The following is an 18475-nucleotide window of genomic DNA, read 5'->3' as shown; positions in this document are numbered from 1 at the left end:
AAATTTTCCCAGAAACTTCATTTCTACATAGACAAGAATGAGTTCTATGATTGTGCATGTTCAACTATGGAATTGGCTCAGCATCATTGAAGCCTATCACTGACACAATTCAGTCTGCTGGGAGGATGTAAAAATTGTTTAGCGACATGGCAGATCCTGCATAGCAATCTGCATTAGTGCTGGTGACACAAACCGCGCTCTCACGTAACGATTAGGAGTACTACTCAAAGGGCTAGTAGAATATTTGGAATGGAAGTTATAATTTTGGTTTAATTTGAATTATAAAAACATATATAAGTCATTCAGTATTAGAAATGAGGCACTGTTATAAAATGTTGTGTAAAATGTATGACTCACCCATTGTCATCTGGCCGAAATGTCCAGTGCGTTCATCTCCTGACTCATCACATTACTGAACCTAAATTATTTAACAAAATTTATTACTTTTAGTTTCGCGATGATCAAGACCTGGCTGAACTAGCGGCCATCTTGATTTTTGCTCCCTAACAACATTGTTAAACCTCAAACAATTTTAAATGCTCTTATTTTTACAGTAGCAAGGAAATAAATTTTTTTAAATAAATATATATAAAATATATATTTTTATATATATATATATATATATATAGGAGGGACTATGTTGCCTAGCACTGGGAGCCAAGATTGCTAAGAAGGTTCCTCTGATCTTACTAATGACGCTGTTTATCATACTCATGACACTGTTGATCATACTCATGACGCTGTTGATCATACTCATGACGCTGTTGATCATACTCTTGGTCCACCATTAACCCAACCAGGTGCTTAATAATTGTACACTTAAATATTTGACTTCTATACTTATTTGTTTAAATTTTCTGAAACAAGTTATTTATTACTCAAGTTTATTATTTTGTATATATAAATACAATATAGTTGAAACTAATCAAAATCATACAGAAAAATATAATTTTTTAAAATTTTATTGTCTAAATTAATAAAAAATAAAGTATACACTATACAAGAAAAACTAAATAACATTCGGATTTGTATTAATCATATCTTTAAATGAGATGATTTATAGATTTTCAATAACATGTCCTACGTATAATGTTAATACCAAAAATAAAAAATAAAAGTGTATGAGGGTTAACATTGTTCTTAAGGAATAAAACTCAAGATCGTTTCACTACAGGAGGCTGTTAACATGCTTCTAATATTGAGGAGGCTCTTAACATGCTTCTAATTTTGATCTTACTAATCTTCATTCTTTAATATTTTTATTGTTTGGTACATAAATTGATTTTATCACGAAGAATGATATAATAATAATAGCGCAGATGACAAACAATAGACCAATAAATACCTATGAACAATAGGAAGAACGTTTTAAGCCTGTCGTTAATTCGAAGTCTTGCATTAAAAATGCAGTTTCTCCTCCACAACCTTACTAAAATAATTTATGACATAAAAATAAAATATATTTTTAGAAATGTGATATAATTTTTGTTTGAGTCATTAACTCAAACACAATATTATCATATATACTTGTGTTAAAATTAAAGTGAATTTTAAAATGAGTATATACACATGTGTCAACTTGTACTACTGCCAGGCTAATGATAAAACCAGGAAAACAAACATTTGATTAATAACGCAAACTAATAATTAACGTTCTTAATACGTTCACTGTGGCAAAAATCCCCATTATGTACATGATACACAGTAAAATTCAAACACACAATTTTTGTTCAGTTGTGCTATTTTGGTTCATTATATCCAAAAGGACCAGACACACTCCAGGTGACCTTGATTTTCACATGGTTCTGTCTCTAAGCAATGTAATTGCCTGGACAGTGCATATAACAGCACAACACATATGTGTGACTTTTTAATTTAATCCACACAAAAACACACAGAAAAATTGTTTTAATTATTTTAATATGAAAAATAACGTGTTTATGTACAAAGGACATTGTAAAGGTCTGTATGTGAATGTTTTTTACTGACGTTGTCCGGATAGTAGTCTCAGAGGCCGAACTGAGGAAACGGAAAGTACACTCCATATAGAAAAAATGTAAAAAGTTTCAGAGATCTCTGGAAAGATTGCAGCACATGACAAGTGAATTAACAGAGTGCTGCAGTATTAGTATGACAACTGTACGGACAGTAGACCACAGCAAACGTGTTGAACAATAAAGGGTGATGATAATTACTTTATGCCATGCTTTAACTTACAATATTTATACACTAAATTACTTTGATGTAAAATTTACATACTTACTGTCATATTTTATTTACTCTCACTATCTAAATCCTTATAAGCCAAATTGTTATTAAAAATACAGATTATTATCGCTAGCCACAGCTACTTTAAAGATACAATTTTTTAAATACATTGTTTAAAGTTTGTTTAAGATAATGGAAGGTTTACAAAGATGAATACATTTTTATATTACCACAAACAATTACCATTTACGATGGTCACTTTTCAGTTTTTAGTGATTTGTTATTGTGGTCATACCTGACCTTTAGTTCACTTTATAATAATAATTATTATTAGTTTTATTACGTGTATGTTTTAGACATAGTAAAAATTATAACTGACACAACCATAATGGCACATAAATAATGTTTGTTGTGATTCGTGACTTATGCGTGTCAAAAACAACAGAAAGACAACACTTCTTCTTGGGTTTGGTTGTATTGCTTTAGTATGATGTTTATTTTAACTTATATTTAAGTTATGTATTAGATTAGTTATCCATCTTAGAAAGAGGTGATATTGCAGATCTCAAAACATGTGTTACAGATTTTTCATATCACTGAGCGATAGCAAATGGCCGGAAAACCTTTACAGTTTCAAATAACTGCAATCTTTATATATTAAACTTGTTATTTATTTTTATTTCTCATGAATTATTTGATATGCTAGATTAAATAGTTCTTATTGCAGTACTATAGTTAGATAAACCATGTATACCAATGTTTAGAAAAGCATATTGATAACAGAAAAAACCTTGGATATATTTACATTTTTAACCAACATATATTTTATATGAACTTACATAATGAACTTCATCCAGTGCCTTCGTAGAGAAGAAGTTTAATCCAGATTCGGTTGCGTTATAATCACATACCATTGTCAGGTATTCAAAAACTTCTAGCCTGAAAAACCAAGAATTTCTCGCTTAGTTCTAAAACAATCTCAAGCACAAAAAATCCATGCATTTTGTATAAAAGCAGTTTATAAAAATACTACAACACAATGAACTAGTTATTGTATAGTCCATTAAAATTACTTACTCTCTCTTTGTCATGTTGGTTCTGGTCTTGTAATCGGAATAGTTGAAGAATGAAGGTCTGACCTGGTTCTCGCTGCAGATAGTAACAGCAGGGAAGGGGATGTCCCAGACAGGTGTGGTACTACTGTCCAAAGACATTAATACAGGACTGTTCAGAAACAGCTTACTCTGGTCGTACAATGAACTAATCAAGCCCACGTACACCACCACCATTGCTATAATCCAGTAGAACCTGTATTGTACAACAGAGCACTGATTGTAAAATTAGAAAATTATGTGTTTTAATTAAAAAAAAAAAAACTGCTCCTACATAAGAAAATAAAGAACACAGGAACACTTGTGAACGTTTAACGCACTCACTTTGTCCAAGTGTAGAATGGAATGAGATTTACACAGTTGAGAGTTCAAACAATTCAGAATCATAAAAAAAAAAAAAATTATATCCATCATACATCTACATATCTTGAAAAATCGGTTGTGCTAAGCATAGTTCTTGACCTGTCAAAATCTTTTGACTGTGTGCATCATGAGACACTGTTGCTCCAGTTAGAATCGCATGGCATTCGTGGTCTGCCGCTTGCATGGCTCTCGTCTTATCTGAAAGACAGGGATCAGAGCGTTCAGATTGGGAATGTCATATCAGAAAAGGTTGATATGCCTTATGGTATCCCTCAGGGATCAATCGTTGGGCCAGTTTTGTTTTTGATATATGTAAACAATTTAAAATCGTCAATAAAAAATGGACGAATGGTTAAGTACTGTGATGATATGAGTATATGTATTTCATCTATAACTTTTCATGATCTGAAAATTGATTCTGTTATAGCCTAGAACTGAATTCTTGTTTTTGATTTCTTAATTTTTGTTATTTTATGCTTTGCAAGACATTTATTATTAAATCATGACCATTGTAAGAGGTTTTATAAAAGTTGAAAATCATTTAAACCAAAATGAACACGAAACATAAAAAAACTAAAAATTTGTGTTAAAACTAGAGTGTCAAAGAATTATAAATCTGTCAATTCATATATTTATTCATTTTAAAGTAAAAGTTACCAACAAAGTAATCAGTTATATAAATCAAACTTACAGATATCAGTTATATTCTTATACTGACCTCTCAACCAAACGACTCGGTTCAGAAAAGTATTTAAGACCATGGAGGGAAGTGGAAGCAAAATAATCCTTGATCTTTGTCCCTCCTGGAACATGTTCCCACCAGGGCAGTGGAACATTCCGTCCGTGATGTTGACCATCATTCAGCAAACTTTCCGGTGTTTCTAATTGTAGAGAATTTTCGCCTTTCTATAAAACAACAATGTACACAATATAAAAACGTCTTAATTATAAAAACCAAAAAACATGCCATAACTGATTCTGTTTTACAATTTGAAAATTGCTTGTAACATGCAGCAGTTAAAAACTGTAGGTTATGTTACTTTTAAAATGTTGAATTCATACATGGTCATTCAATTATTTATACTACTCGCTAAATGTAATAAATTACTATTAAAATACTATTATACATAATTAATAACTGATAAAAATTAAACTTATAAAAAAAACAATATAATATAGCCAAATATATAAATTTCTTCAGAATTTTAAATTAAATGACCAATAAAAAATTGGCCTTATAAAAATTGTAATACGAGAAAATATTTTAACCAAATAGTGTTGGTAATTTAAATTAACTTTCTAAAAATCCTAATGCTTATTTTGGTAATCAATACATTCAAGATTATAAATATTGATTTGTTTGGGTAGTTGGGAAGAGCTGGATTGTATCTGAGCATCACTAAAAATGGAGAGTTAGAGTATTGATGGATTTTTAACTTAAAATTAATAAATTTGAACATGAAAGATTTGCTATTATGTTAATATTTTTTGGAAATAAACATATGACTGACCAAGACATATGTATCTATTTATAACAGTAGAAGAGATCTATTAATATTTATTATAGCTATGTCATCAGCATAAAAAATTAATTTTTCTCTGTGGGCATGTTTAGTAAAGTCGTTAACAAATCAAGGAACAAGAGAGGGCCCAGAATGGAACCCTGAGGAACTACCTCACTACATCAGAATAAAACTCTTGAGGTAGGTTTGTTTTGGTTGTATGATTTATCTGTACAAACTGACGTCTACACCAAACAGCCAATGCCAATGCCAATGTCGCAGTGTAGCGGGTACGGCGGTTATCTCAAGATAACCAGATCAAGCATCGTCAAGCGTGGCCGCTGTTTGGATCGGTGACCGCTGAGCGATCCTGTCCTTGCAAGCGGCCCGCCTGCCCGGCCATTGGTGGTGGTTCGGAAGTCACCTTTAAGCCGTTGGTCTCCAGGTTAAGTGTTAGAGAGGGCTTCTTAGCCCTAACTTCGCCTGGTAAAATAAGAAATTCTTTACCTTTTTTTTACGTCTGTTATTTAAATAATTTGCAAACCAATCCAAAAACCCTGGCTGCATATACCAACTTTTAAAAGTTTTCATTTTAAAATGTTGCTTAACATGAACTTGATAGGGAAGAGATTAATACGTCTAGTTCTCATATTGGTAGTATTCCTCGCCATCTACGGAGGATAAAATCTGAGAACCAAGAGTCTAGGAAGGATTACATTTTTTCATTTTTGTATTATGAGTCTTTAAAGGATAGTTGGTGCAGCCTTAAGTACAAATCCATTGAGGTAGTAGTTATATAAGCCTCTGCACGCGTAGTGGCAGCATTTAATAAATTTTGGTGGAAATTGTAAGAGTTTGTTTTTACTGTAATAAATTAGTTTGGATTATGAAAGAGCAATTAATTAAATTAGATACATTGTTTAAATAAATATTCTTCTATAAGTTTTATATTAAATACAATTTAAGTTAACAAAATTTATTATGCATACAAAAAATCTTTTACAAAAAAAAAATTAAAATAAAAACAAGACACTTGTTAAGTACAAAGTTTTTAATTACATATTCAGTATGTTTTTCAATCATTATTTTATACAGAGAAACATGCATAAGTATGTATATAAAAAATATAACTCAGAACAAACAAAAACACTATATTCACATCACTGATTTTTACATTATGCCATTAAAAGTCTCTATATGTTGTTCTAAGGCAAGATTCATAGTTCAGAACACTGAATTTAAAAACAGTTATCCAACTCTTTTCATAGTACATACTAGTATATATTGTTGTATTTACAAGGTTCACTATACATTCCTTACTAATTTACCAACATATAAATAGCCTTGAAACTATTTATTGTGGACATAAAGCAAAGATGCAGTAGCACTTGTCCTTGATTACATATCCGTTACTATCATTTAAATCATATTCATTCTAAAAAAACTTTATCAACCTCAGAATCATGCAAGTTTTCATGATCCATTATTGTATATAGTGTAAAAAAACTTAAGACAACTTAGCTGCCAGCTGATAAGTGTAACAGACAATAAAAATTAACAAAACATTAGCCACACTCATAACAAAGAAGTATATATTACTTCTTTACATGGTTTACCTAAATAGTTGTATCAATACATTTAATGATATCCCAATGATATCTAGTTAAACTAAGTGAACAGTTTGATCTCATATGTAGACCACGTAGCCAGCACATGACTTTGCATTCGGTCCCGGCCGAGCAGTGTGTATGTCTACCTCAATGAGTTTTAAGGGTGACATCTAATATTCATGACAGTGTCACCTAGAGTGCTAGTTCTCACACAGCGAAAAGCGACAGAGCTTTCATCTCCAAACAAGACAGGAAGGTCAGAGCACAATTGTAGAGATTTCACGCCCCTATTTGTGACAGAGTCACCTTGAGGTGTGAAGGGCTGGGGAAGGACAATACGTTTACCTCCAAACAAGACAGGAAGAAGGCCAGATTAATAACTGTAGGGATGTCATCCCACTATCATTTTACCTCCAAACAAAACAGGAGGAAAGCTGAGTGATAACTATAGGGATGTCATCCCCTATCTATGGCAGTTGCCTTGAGGTGTATAGGGCTTGGGAAGAACAATACTTTTACCTCCAAACAAGACAGGAAGAAGGCCAGAGCGAAACTGTAGGGATGTCATTCCCCTATCTATGGCAGTTGCCATGAGGTGTGAAGGGTTGGGGAAGAACAATACTTTCACCTCAAAACAAGAGAGGAGGAAGATCAGAGCCATAATAGTAGGGATGTCACCTCTCTATTTATGGCATAGTCATCTTGAGGTGTGACGGTCTGGGGAAGAATAATACTTTCACCTCAAAACAAGAGAAGAGGAAGATTAGAGCCATAATTGTAGGGATGTCACATCTCTATCTATGGCAGAGTCGCCTTGAGGTGTGAAGGACTGGGGAAGAACAACACTTTCACCTCCAAACAAGACAGGAGGAAGATTAGAGCCATAATTGTACGGATGTCACCTCTCTATTTATGGCAGAGTCGCTTTGAGGTATGAATGAAAGGACATGCCTCTTGTCTCTTACACCAGGACAAGGATCCAAAGCCACTATCCTCAAATCGCTCTAGTTTTTTGTGCGCCTTGGTAGAGAGCACCAACTATCTACATTTCACATAGTTTTAGAAAAGAGGTGATAAGACTTCTTTCTGTATGACATCCTTTTGGTACTAATTCAAACAATAAAGTCCATTCTTTATACATTTGCATTATCATCATCAATAGTGCAAATAAAATCAAAGTTCATACCAAAAGTGTTTTTTATTTCTATACAAACTCACAGTACTCAAGGAGTATTACATGTTACTCCAATTTTGGCATCATTTTGTTTCTTTAAGAATCACAAATTTATGAGCCATTGCACTTTTTGTATTTTCTGTTCTTGGGATCGTTGACACAGACAAATATTAGTGTTTTAATATGGTGAGACAGCTGGTGACTACACACAACAAAAATACTCCCAGAAATAAATGAGCAAAAATACAAAATTACAAGTAAGCGAATTAGAAGAGTGTAGCAAAAAGAAGGGGGTTTAGAAGAATGCCTCACATGCAAATTACAAATTAATTAATTGTTAAGTACTTAAGCTAACACAATTAATGACAGCAGATACAGGTAAATCTTAAAAATCAAGCACCTCTTCCATGTATGAAAAGCAGATTAAACTGTAAGGCTTACAAACTAAATACTTAGAATTATAGTATCAATTAATCATCAACTTATCAAACATCAACAATAGAATGATACATGCTTTATTCAGCAGACAGTCATACATGCAACAGCACTAACTTGCACAAAACACAGTTGAAATAGTTGGAAAATAGTAGTTGAAAAACATCATTGCTCATAGGAAGGTATGTAAATTGCCTATTTTGTATATAAATTCTGTTAAGGATTAAATCTTTTCTGACATCTCTAATAGTTCCTGGGAGACTCCTACCAGTCATATCTTGTAAAATCCATGTAGAAATGATGGCCTATTATTACGAACGAAGAGGCTCATCAATAAAAGAGAAGAGAATTAATAAAGGTTTCATGCATTCAATACATGCATCATCAATATTATATAGCTCATCAGCAGTTTTACAGCTATGGTATTATCAAAGTAACACGTATACTATGGTATGTACCATACTCATGTCATGTGATGTGTGTTTGAGTTCCCCATCCAAACCCTGTCTTCCAGCTCTCTAGGATGTGCATTGAAATAGTACACATGGTTGCTGGCAGACTCGTACTTATGTCTTGTAAAGCCTGTGTAGCTTCAGCAACTTCAGCTTACTTCAGTTATAGCCACTACCAAATGCTGAGGCCCAGCAATGAAAAGAAATCAGTATCATTAATTGAAAACTGGAACAAGATTTTCAACAAGAGCAAGTAACAACTGGAACAAGAAATGCAAACATGTAGATTTTATGTGTACAAAGATTAGGTTTATGTTAGATTATATGTTATATTGATCGATGTTTTACCACCTTATGGTGTTATATTAATCATACCAGGAGGAATACAAACAATACTATTCCAATGCACTTAAATGGGAAGAATATTGATAACTCGCAATCCATTTTTAATCTCTTAGCTGATCAGTTAGTCCTTCACAAAAGATCTCAACTCTTACAGAGCAAAGAGATACAGGGTGATTCATGAAGTTCTCCCCCCCACTTCTACAGCACATTGTACTAGTAAAAATAATGAAAAAATGTTATATAAACATAGGTCCGAAAAACGCTTCGTTAGCGAGTTACAGCTAGCGAAAGATTTCGCCTGAATTCCTGGGTAAAGAGTAAAATAAAGCCATACTGAACTTTTGGAAAGGTTAATTAAGTAAGAAATATCGTGGATTCTTATGTATTTTTACCTGATAAAGCTAATAAAAATAGGTTTTCAGAACTGTACCTGTAGTAGTTTTTGAGGGATTCAGGGTTAAATGCAAAAAATTGGGGCACGAAACAATGTTTTTTTAAGTTTGATGTACAATAACTTTGTTCAATTGGTAATAAAATACATAAAATCAGCAAACATTAATTGTAGAGAATTTAATTCTGAGAAAATTGATATAATCAAAGTCTAAAATAAAACAGAAATAAGTACCAAAAAATCGATTTTATTCAGTATAATACATTACTAGCTGTAAAGAAATACCGTACGGTATTTAGTTAAAATAAAATAAAAACAAAAATGTTTGTTCCTTAATGATGAGATAAATTGAGCAAACAAGATTAACTGTAAAATAAATTTGTTTGTAAATAAAAATATCATGTTTTATTACATTGTATTTTTTTTTTAATGAAAATTTACATCAAATGTTCGAAAATAAATGAAGCAAACATTTCCCATTATTGTTTACTAATCATCGAAATGCAGTTTTTTGTTTTTATTAATTTCTAAGTTGGTAACGCACGAATAACAGCTGATTCAACAATGGTATTCTGTACTGTTATGTTAGAACTGTGTAATTAGTGGTGTTTTGCAAGCTACAGCAGGAGATCGGGTTCTGTGAATCGTGTTATTAAAATGCAATCTTTCTGTGAGTTATAATTCGATTGTTTATTCAGCGAAAAAATGCCTTACTTATTTACATCAGAGGAATACGCCGATATGGTTTTTATTTTGGGTTACTGTAATGGTAATGCTAGAGCTGCTGTAGAAGAATATGAACTACATTTACCCTAATAGGAGGAATTCCAAAATACCAAAACAAATTTCAGGAACTTTTCGTACTCTTCGGGAAACAGGATCACTAACCAAGCACTAGAACCAATTATGAACGAGCTGTCCAACTTGATGATGATATTGTTATTAATGCTGTTCATCGCAGTCCCAGGTGTAAGTACACGACGTAATTTTCTAGGCGGGATTAGGAGTTACGCAGTCAACGGTGTGGAGGTCACTTAATCGAAACAAATTTTATCTGTTTCATAAACAAAAGGTTCTACATCTACAGCTAGGGTATGGTCCGCTTCGCTTGGAGTTTTGCAACTTTTTGAATATTAATAATCAACTCTACAAGCGTATTTTGTTTATGTTGTTTAACGGATGAGGCACAATTCACTCGGGATGGTGTCAATAACTTGCACAATGAACACTCATGGGCAGAAGAAAATCCACATGAGGTAGTGGAACAGAACTTTCAACACCGATTTAGCGTCAATGTCTGGTGTGGCCTTTTGCACAATCGCCTGATTGGACCTTTCATATTACCTGGACGCCTAAATGCTGAGTTCTATTTGCATTTCCTTCAAGAAGAGTTGCCGCAGCTGTTGGAGAATGTTCCTTTAAATCTCAGACAAAAATTTGTACTTCCAGCATGACGGAGCACCTCCCCACTTTTCACGTGCCGTTTCTGGTTACTTAAATCATCAATTTCCTGGACACTGGATTGGTCGTGGAGGGCCTCACCCTTGGCCACCAAGATCACCAGATCTATCTCCATTGGATTATTGCATCTGGGGATGGATGAAAGACATTGTATACAAGACAAAAGTGAATTCTCATGATGAATTAATTGCCCGTATTATGGATTCGGCTGTGCAGATACAGGGAAGTCCTGAAAAATTAAGAAACGCAACAAAAGCAATACACAAACGTGCTGCAAAATGTATTGATAATGATGGCCTCACTTTCGAACATCTATTATAAAAAAGGTGCGTACGGTTGGCCCAACCTGATTAATTTTGCTTAAAACTAGTAAATGTATTGTACTGAATAAAAATCGATTTTTTTGGTACTTATATTTCTGTTTTATTTTAGACTTTGATTATATCAATTTTCTCAGAATTAAATTCTCTACAATTAATGTTTGTTGATTTTATGTATTTATTACCAATTTAACAAAGTTATTTTACATCAAACTTAAAAAAAACATTGTTTCGTGCCCCAATTTTTTGCATTTAACCCTGAATCCCTCAAAAAACTACTACAGGTACAGTTCTGAAACCTATTTTATTAGCTTTATCAGGTAAAAATACATAAGAATCCACGATATTTCTTACTTAATTAACCTTTCCAAAAGTTCAGTAGTATGGCTTTATTTTACTCTTTACCCAGGAATTCAGGCGAAATCTTTCGCTAGCTGTAACTCGCTAACGAAGCGTTTTCGGACCTATGTTTATATAACATTTTTTTCATTATTTTTACTAGTACAATGTGCTGTAGAAGTGGGGGAGAACTTCATGAATCACCCTGTATGTGTTCTTTATAACATTTTCTGCCTTTTTGTAAAGGAAATTAAAAAGCTTCTGCCTGGTCTGAACATTAACAATGGAGCTGAACCTAATGATGTCCTTAAAGAGTGTTGATATATTATATAGCTGTATTCTTCCCCTATACATAACTATTTACAGCAACGTAATTCTATCTTTGGGTATCTTCCTACCGGCTAAAAGCATACTTCACACTTGAATTTAAAAGTAAAGTTTTCTGATATAAAAAATTTTAGCTATCTTTTAAGTGTTTGGATCTTTTGTCTTTACGCAATTCCTTTTCCATCAAGAGCCTAGAAACTACCTCCCTACATGGAATTAAAAAAGGCAGATCGCTATAACTAACTTGGTAGTTTATCAAGTGGATGACATTTTTTCAGACAAAATGAATCGCCAGATGAACAGTTAATTTATATTAAACTGTTGAAGTCTTTTCATGGAATACGCAATTAACATATTTGGACTAATTTAGGATTTAAGACATATTTTGGATGTTGCTGGATCACTACTGCAATGATTCCAAATCTTTGTGAATGATTATTATATGGTTATCAGATAAAGTGGATACGTGTAGACCTTTCCTGCAATGTCTGTAGTGCTATTTGGCTCTCTTGGATTTTATAACATTCTCTATATTTGAAAAAATCATCTTTTCTTCGTCATCTTTTGCAGATTATGCTTAAACTTAAAAAAAAAGGCAAATTGTGAAAATAGTTGAAAGGATCTCCAGGCTGATTTGAATAATGTACTTCTGTGGTGTACTGAAAATGAAACATAATTAAATAATCCCACAAACATAATTTGACGTTCACTTATGCTCATGAAAATTTTTTGTACGTAAAGTGATATCAATCTTGAATCTAAAAAATGATTTGGACCAATCAGTTTTTAGCAGGACAGCTGGATCTGCTTCAGGACTGTATGGTTCAAGACTTCTTGAATAGGTTTTCTTCCTGCTTGGAAGTTGATGACTTCTCATTTCTGGGTAAAAATTATATGCTTTTTTAAAACCCAGTACCTAATTAATTGCAACTGAGCTTTACTACCACCACCTACTATTAATAGGAAATAAGTTTATTGATAAGAGATAAATACAACAGAGGCAGGCATAATACATCTAAAGTTCTCTTCTAAATAAATCCTAATAATGGGTGTGGAAGATATTGAAAGAGACTAAATTTTAGGTTCATATTTTTTCAAGTAAAAACTAATATTAGATGCTCGTTACCATTATTTAGCAGGAAGGACATTTTAATTTTTTGAATTGTAATTGGTTGTGGTTAAACCATTGTAATTTGCTGATTTAGTTTTTGTGTCTCGACTACCAGCTAATAATGTAATCTTCAATTAAAAGTAAATTTTTTAAATGTCTGTTTAGTCGTAAGCAATAAAAAAATACAATTTTAAAATGACACTTCAAAAGCTAGCCTCCAAGAGGTCAATTACTTACAAATATATAGTACTTAATATTATAAATCTTAACATTATCTTAACGTGATCTAGTAGATTGTTATGTTCCCTATAATTTAAAATACGGTAATTCAATACCATTAGAAAATATCAAACAATTTTACCTTGGAACCCAATCACAAAATTACATACAATACAACTAGTACCAAAGTTCAATAAATTTAGATTACCATGACATTTTATTTTCATATGTTGTTTACCATTGATATGAATATCATTGTGTATGTTATAATTAAGCTTGGAATAAGTTTGTTGAATGTATAGGCTGCCCCAATGAAAGCAATTGGAATAATTAGAAGACACATACAAATTATAAAATCATAAAAATTATAAGCCATACAGGGAATAATTTAATGAAACTCCAAATAAATAAATGTAGAGATAAAAAGAAGAAAACAGTTGCATAAGTTGAGACAGCAAGAGATAATCTGCCAAGTTAGAAGATAAAAGACAGGCACGAGATAAAGTTGAGCTAAACACAAAGTTGAGCTAAACACGTATAGAGCACCTTACTAAGTTTGACTTAGGTTTAGTTATTTTTAGCTCATAGAATTTTGTTTGCAGTTCCCACTAACCAGTTAGTCTCCTTTGTTATAAGTCTAAGCGAATGTATATAAATAAGCCTTTAACAAAACACTTACTGAATGAACGATACACTGAAGTAGCATATATTGTTATCCGTATAAGCAAAGTAAGATTAATAATTTTCAAATAAATATGAATATTCTCATCAATAGTGTTTTCATGTTAATAACCTTTCCCACTACTGGAGCTTGCCTCATACTCTCTGAGCTACTTTTGTATATGTATATACAAAAGTTATACGTATAAAACTACATATGTTTCCATGCTTAGTACATACAGCACTACTTTCATGTTGTTTCTGCTGGTTATTGATTATCTTTACCACAGTCTAAAGGGTACCCAAAGCTTTATAGTGGTGATATCCTGTACTAAGTGGACTACTGCCTGGTAAGATATGTGTTACAGACTGGTAGACACTTTTCTATCTATATCAAAGGCACTATATTATAACAATTTTTCAGTACATTATATATATTTTATAATGCAGTTTACAAACTATAAAAAAACTAGTGTCAACAATTTTAAATGTTGTATATGTATACATCACTTAAGATAGATTACAATATAATGGAGTCGAAAGGTCAAGAGAATACCCTCACCACTTTGACCTTGAGGATCTGGTGTAACTTAATCCTGAAATGTTGACAACCCAGGTCATCTCGAGGCTCTTGATAAACCTCAAGATGTCCCAGGGATCTTAAAGTCCCACCTCAGTAGGTTTTAGAAATGCTCTGTACAGGTGTCTCCAACTAGTCAGGGCAATTGCGTCACATCACAAATGATGTTTATAGCAGCCAGAAGGGTGTATTTCAAGCATTTCCACTTGATAGATGTGGATTCCAAAACACGGAAGGAACCCAGAGCGTTAGAAGAGCAGAAATTTGGTCCTTCCTTGGATTTGTTCCTTGAAGCAGTGTTACATTACTAAGGGTCGCCTTGCCCTTCACGTAAAGTTACAGTAGCCCAAGGCTTCCAGAGCTGCCATGTGTCTAGAGCACATGGCTCCACTAAGACATAGATAAGTTAGGCACTGAACACCATGAAGTCCAGTCATTACTGTTTTTCTTCTACCAAAAAAGACAGCTATAGGCAATCATTGACCTAACGATGTTCTTATTGAGCAGACTGTCATCTTTAGCTGTATACTCCAGGTTCTACTAAGGAACCTGGAGTATAGAAAGCGACTACTGTGAGACGGAGTAGTGACTTCAAATGTTGGTTCCATGTCAACTTTATATCGAGCACCACACCCAAAACTATTATTATTTGTATGATGCCCTATAACCAATTAATTATAAAACTGGGCAGAGCTGTAAATTAATTTTTTTCCGTCAGGTGAAAGGAACTATAATGGTTTTGGAGGGGTTAACACTCCTTTCCTTCTCCACACACCACTTCCAAACGAGATTAAAGGCTTCCTGTATAAGCTTGAATAGTACAACTTTATTCTTACAACAATTACAAAGTCATCTGCATAGCCCTGTAATTCAAAACCTTCATTACTGTGTCTAGTCTGTAAAAACCAGGCAACACAGAAGAGATAATAGGATTCCTCCTTGAGGTCAATTTGTAACTGCATTTACAGTAATGGATTCATCACTGAATCTAACCATTACTCAACAGCTGGATAACATCGACCTAATCCATCTATACGTGACCAGGTCTTTTATAAAGATACAATAATGTTATTCTCAATTATTTTACTATTATTTATAAAAAAAAACTTGTGTTCAATATATTAGGATTTTATTTTCAACTTCCACAACATGGAACATGGAATTTATGAAGAAATTTTATCAAAATCATCTGTGTTCCTGTTTGTAAAAATCAGTTGCTTCATTCCAGTTACCATTTTGTTAAAATGTGTTGTTTAACAGAAAATACTTCAAGGCCTTTTTAAATTTATTCCAATCCGGTTCAATTTTAATAGGTAGTATTTTCCAAAACTTTGTTCCCATATGTGTTGTGTTTTTACTGAAAAAAGAAAGCAGTTTTTTTTTGGGTTACAATCATTTCTATATCTTGTATTATAGGTATGTATTTCACAGCGCGCACACTATTTCTAAACTTTAAAAATATTCTCTTACATGATCATCGTGTTTTAGTTTCAACATTGTTCTGACGTAATTTTCGACGGATTAAAATCTTATCCAAATTATAGTCACAGGTTCTGCCATATACTCACAAACAAAACCAATATGAGTGTATATGAGCATGATAGATGATTTTTAATACAGACATGCTACATAAGTATGACATTCTTTTTAATATTATCATAACGAATTTTCTTTGATAAATGTTGTATGTCCCAACTTAAATTATTATTAACTTGTAATTCCAAAAATGTTGTACTGAAAATTTGGCTCACATCCTATTCACTCAAAATGTTTAGTGATTGTATTTCTATTCTGTTTTGTTTCAAAACTAATACAACTAGTGTTGTTTACATTTAAAAATAAATTATTGCTTAAGAAGTATTCTTGAATGTTTGAGAGTTGAATCTGGGCAATTTCTTTTTGGTTTTTTATTGAATCGATCAAGTTGAAATCATTGGAAAAAAGTATGAATTGACTCTTAGTCCCTGTAATATCAGCCAAAATACTCTGAAGATAACAGAGAAATAACAAAGGTCCAAGAATTAAACATTGCAAAACTCCTTGCACCACCTAGTTTTCTTGATTTGACTTTACTAATTTTATTGTTTTAAAGAAATGGAATTTCTGCATATTGAAATATATTTTAAAGGTATGAATCAAACCAATTTAAATGAACCCCTGTGATGCCAATTGATTCTAATTTTTTTAGATCATTATTTAATTTAATCTCAAAGTCAAATTTTTAATTACTTGCTTGATTATCCAGTTAGGTGTGAAGGAGTTGTAGTTTGAAAAGATAGTTGTAAATAGCCTAATCTAATGAATATAGGCTATACATTTACCCTCACAGTATTGTTGCAAATATTTGTAAACGGATGGGGCATGATCAGTTACATATTATAGTGATAAAAAATACTTCGCAATTTAAATATTACACATTCCAATACTTAAATTTTATCTAGGTGAGGACTTTCGCTCTCAAAGAACTCTCATAATGGCATGTAGTTTTCACACTAAGTCAAATAAGCCTGTTCATTCTACTAACAAAGTTTTTTTAGGTCTCTAGTAAGAAAAACTTTTCCAAAAACAGTAGCCTCCGGATAACACCAAAGTAACAAATATCCCTTTAGATAGTACTGATCATTAAACCATAAAATTCCAAAAGGCTGATCACTACTGCTTAGGAGCTAAAAATATTACAGACTCAAAGTAATGGTGGTCAATTAAAGGAAAAGGTTTCAGTGCTGGCAATTATATTATTCTTATTATTTTAGAATTCATTATTTACCAAAATGAAAAAATACTGTTATGTATATATTTTAGTTCTTCAATTGGCGGTGTTAAACACTGCTCATTGTGGCAAGCAAATTTTTAGTAGAATGGAAATATTTTTTGATACTTTGATATTATCCGGAGGTTTGGAAAAGTTTTCTTACTGGGGACCTAAAAAAAAGACATTATTTGAGAGAGTACACTTTATTTGACTGAGAAAATGACATGCCATTATGACAATCGGTTATTATTTTCTGCCTCACAAAAGAAAGCGATGTCAGCGAGAAAGAGGCCATCCTGGCCCTATCAACTTGTTTGTTATTAGTATATAAGTAGGTAAATACATACGTACATGTTATAAATATAAAAAGTTAAACACGCTCTGAGCTTGAATGGAAGTGCTATCTAGAGGGAAGTTTTTCTTTTTTTCGCCAGAAGTGCGAGGGCCACTAAAGCCCGCACTGATGGTCAGGGGCATTTTCGATCGGTACTCTCCCTACCTCTGATCATTTGCAATGTGTACTGACATCGGAAAGTTAGACGAAAAAAAAGCATCCCTAGAGATAGTAGCCAAATTCTAGCTCAAATTACGTGAGCACCTGCAAAGGTCATCTTTGGTACTAATAGTAACATATTTATAATCTATTCTAAACCTACTTAAATAAATGATAGGGACAGAGTAGTCTCCTGGCTGACATCACTTCCTTTTGAGAGGTAGAAAACAATATCCAATCGTCATAATAACATGTATTTTTTCGGTTAGTTAGTACAAATTTCTTATAATGTAGTTTTTGTAGGTCTCCAGTAAGAAACATCTTTCAAAAGTAGTGGCCACTGGATAATACTGAAATGCCTTATTCTCTTTTAAATATTTTTAAAACTACTGCTTGTCACTTTATTATATTCAAATTTATAATTCAATGAAAGATAAAATTAAAAAAAATATACAAGAAAGAATATGACAGCAATTTATGCTTATTCTTAACATATCAAAGGGTTAAAACCAGTTTTTTAGTGTGTTTTAATGCAAGACTGGTACTAAAGCGTGTTTAGACTAAAGGAATGTTAAGCCTACTGCTGACTTGGCTTCTACATTAGAAAGAGTAAATGTTACA

General features: G+C 32.5%; 1 protein-coding gene across 4 annotated transcripts in view; it reads right to left on the bottom strand.

Annotated features, from left to right (window-relative positions):
* LOC124357684 (pickpocket protein 28-like) overlaps positions 1–18475 on the bottom strand; it is a 38015-nt gene that overhangs the window by 16029 nt on the left and 3511 nt on the right. For 3 of the 4 annotated variants that reach the window (XM_046809684.1, XM_046809701.1, XM_046809692.1), the window contains exons 2-4: positions 4402–4589; positions 3286–3516; positions 3048–3147 (exon numbers count right to left, since the gene is read on the bottom strand). In XM_046809684.1, coding sequence (XP_046665640.1) covers positions 3048–3147; positions 3286–3516; positions 4402–4589 — 519 coding nt within the window. Of the gene's footprint in view, positions 1–3047; positions 3148–3285; positions 3517–4401; positions 4590–8862; positions 9022–18475 lie in introns of those variants that run through there. The other variant, XM_046809675.1, reaches the window with a different exon arrangement.

Source organism: Homalodisca vitripennis, chromosome 1 (genome assembly GCF_021130785.1).
Source record: "Homalodisca vitripennis isolate AUS2020 chromosome 1, UT_GWSS_2.1, whole genome shotgun sequence".
In the NCBI taxonomy this organism is placed as follows: Eukaryota; Metazoa; Arthropoda; class Insecta; order Hemiptera; family Cicadellidae; genus Homalodisca; species Homalodisca vitripennis.
Note: the sequence above shows the minus strand (reverse complement) of the source record. Positions and strands in the feature narration are given on the sequence as shown.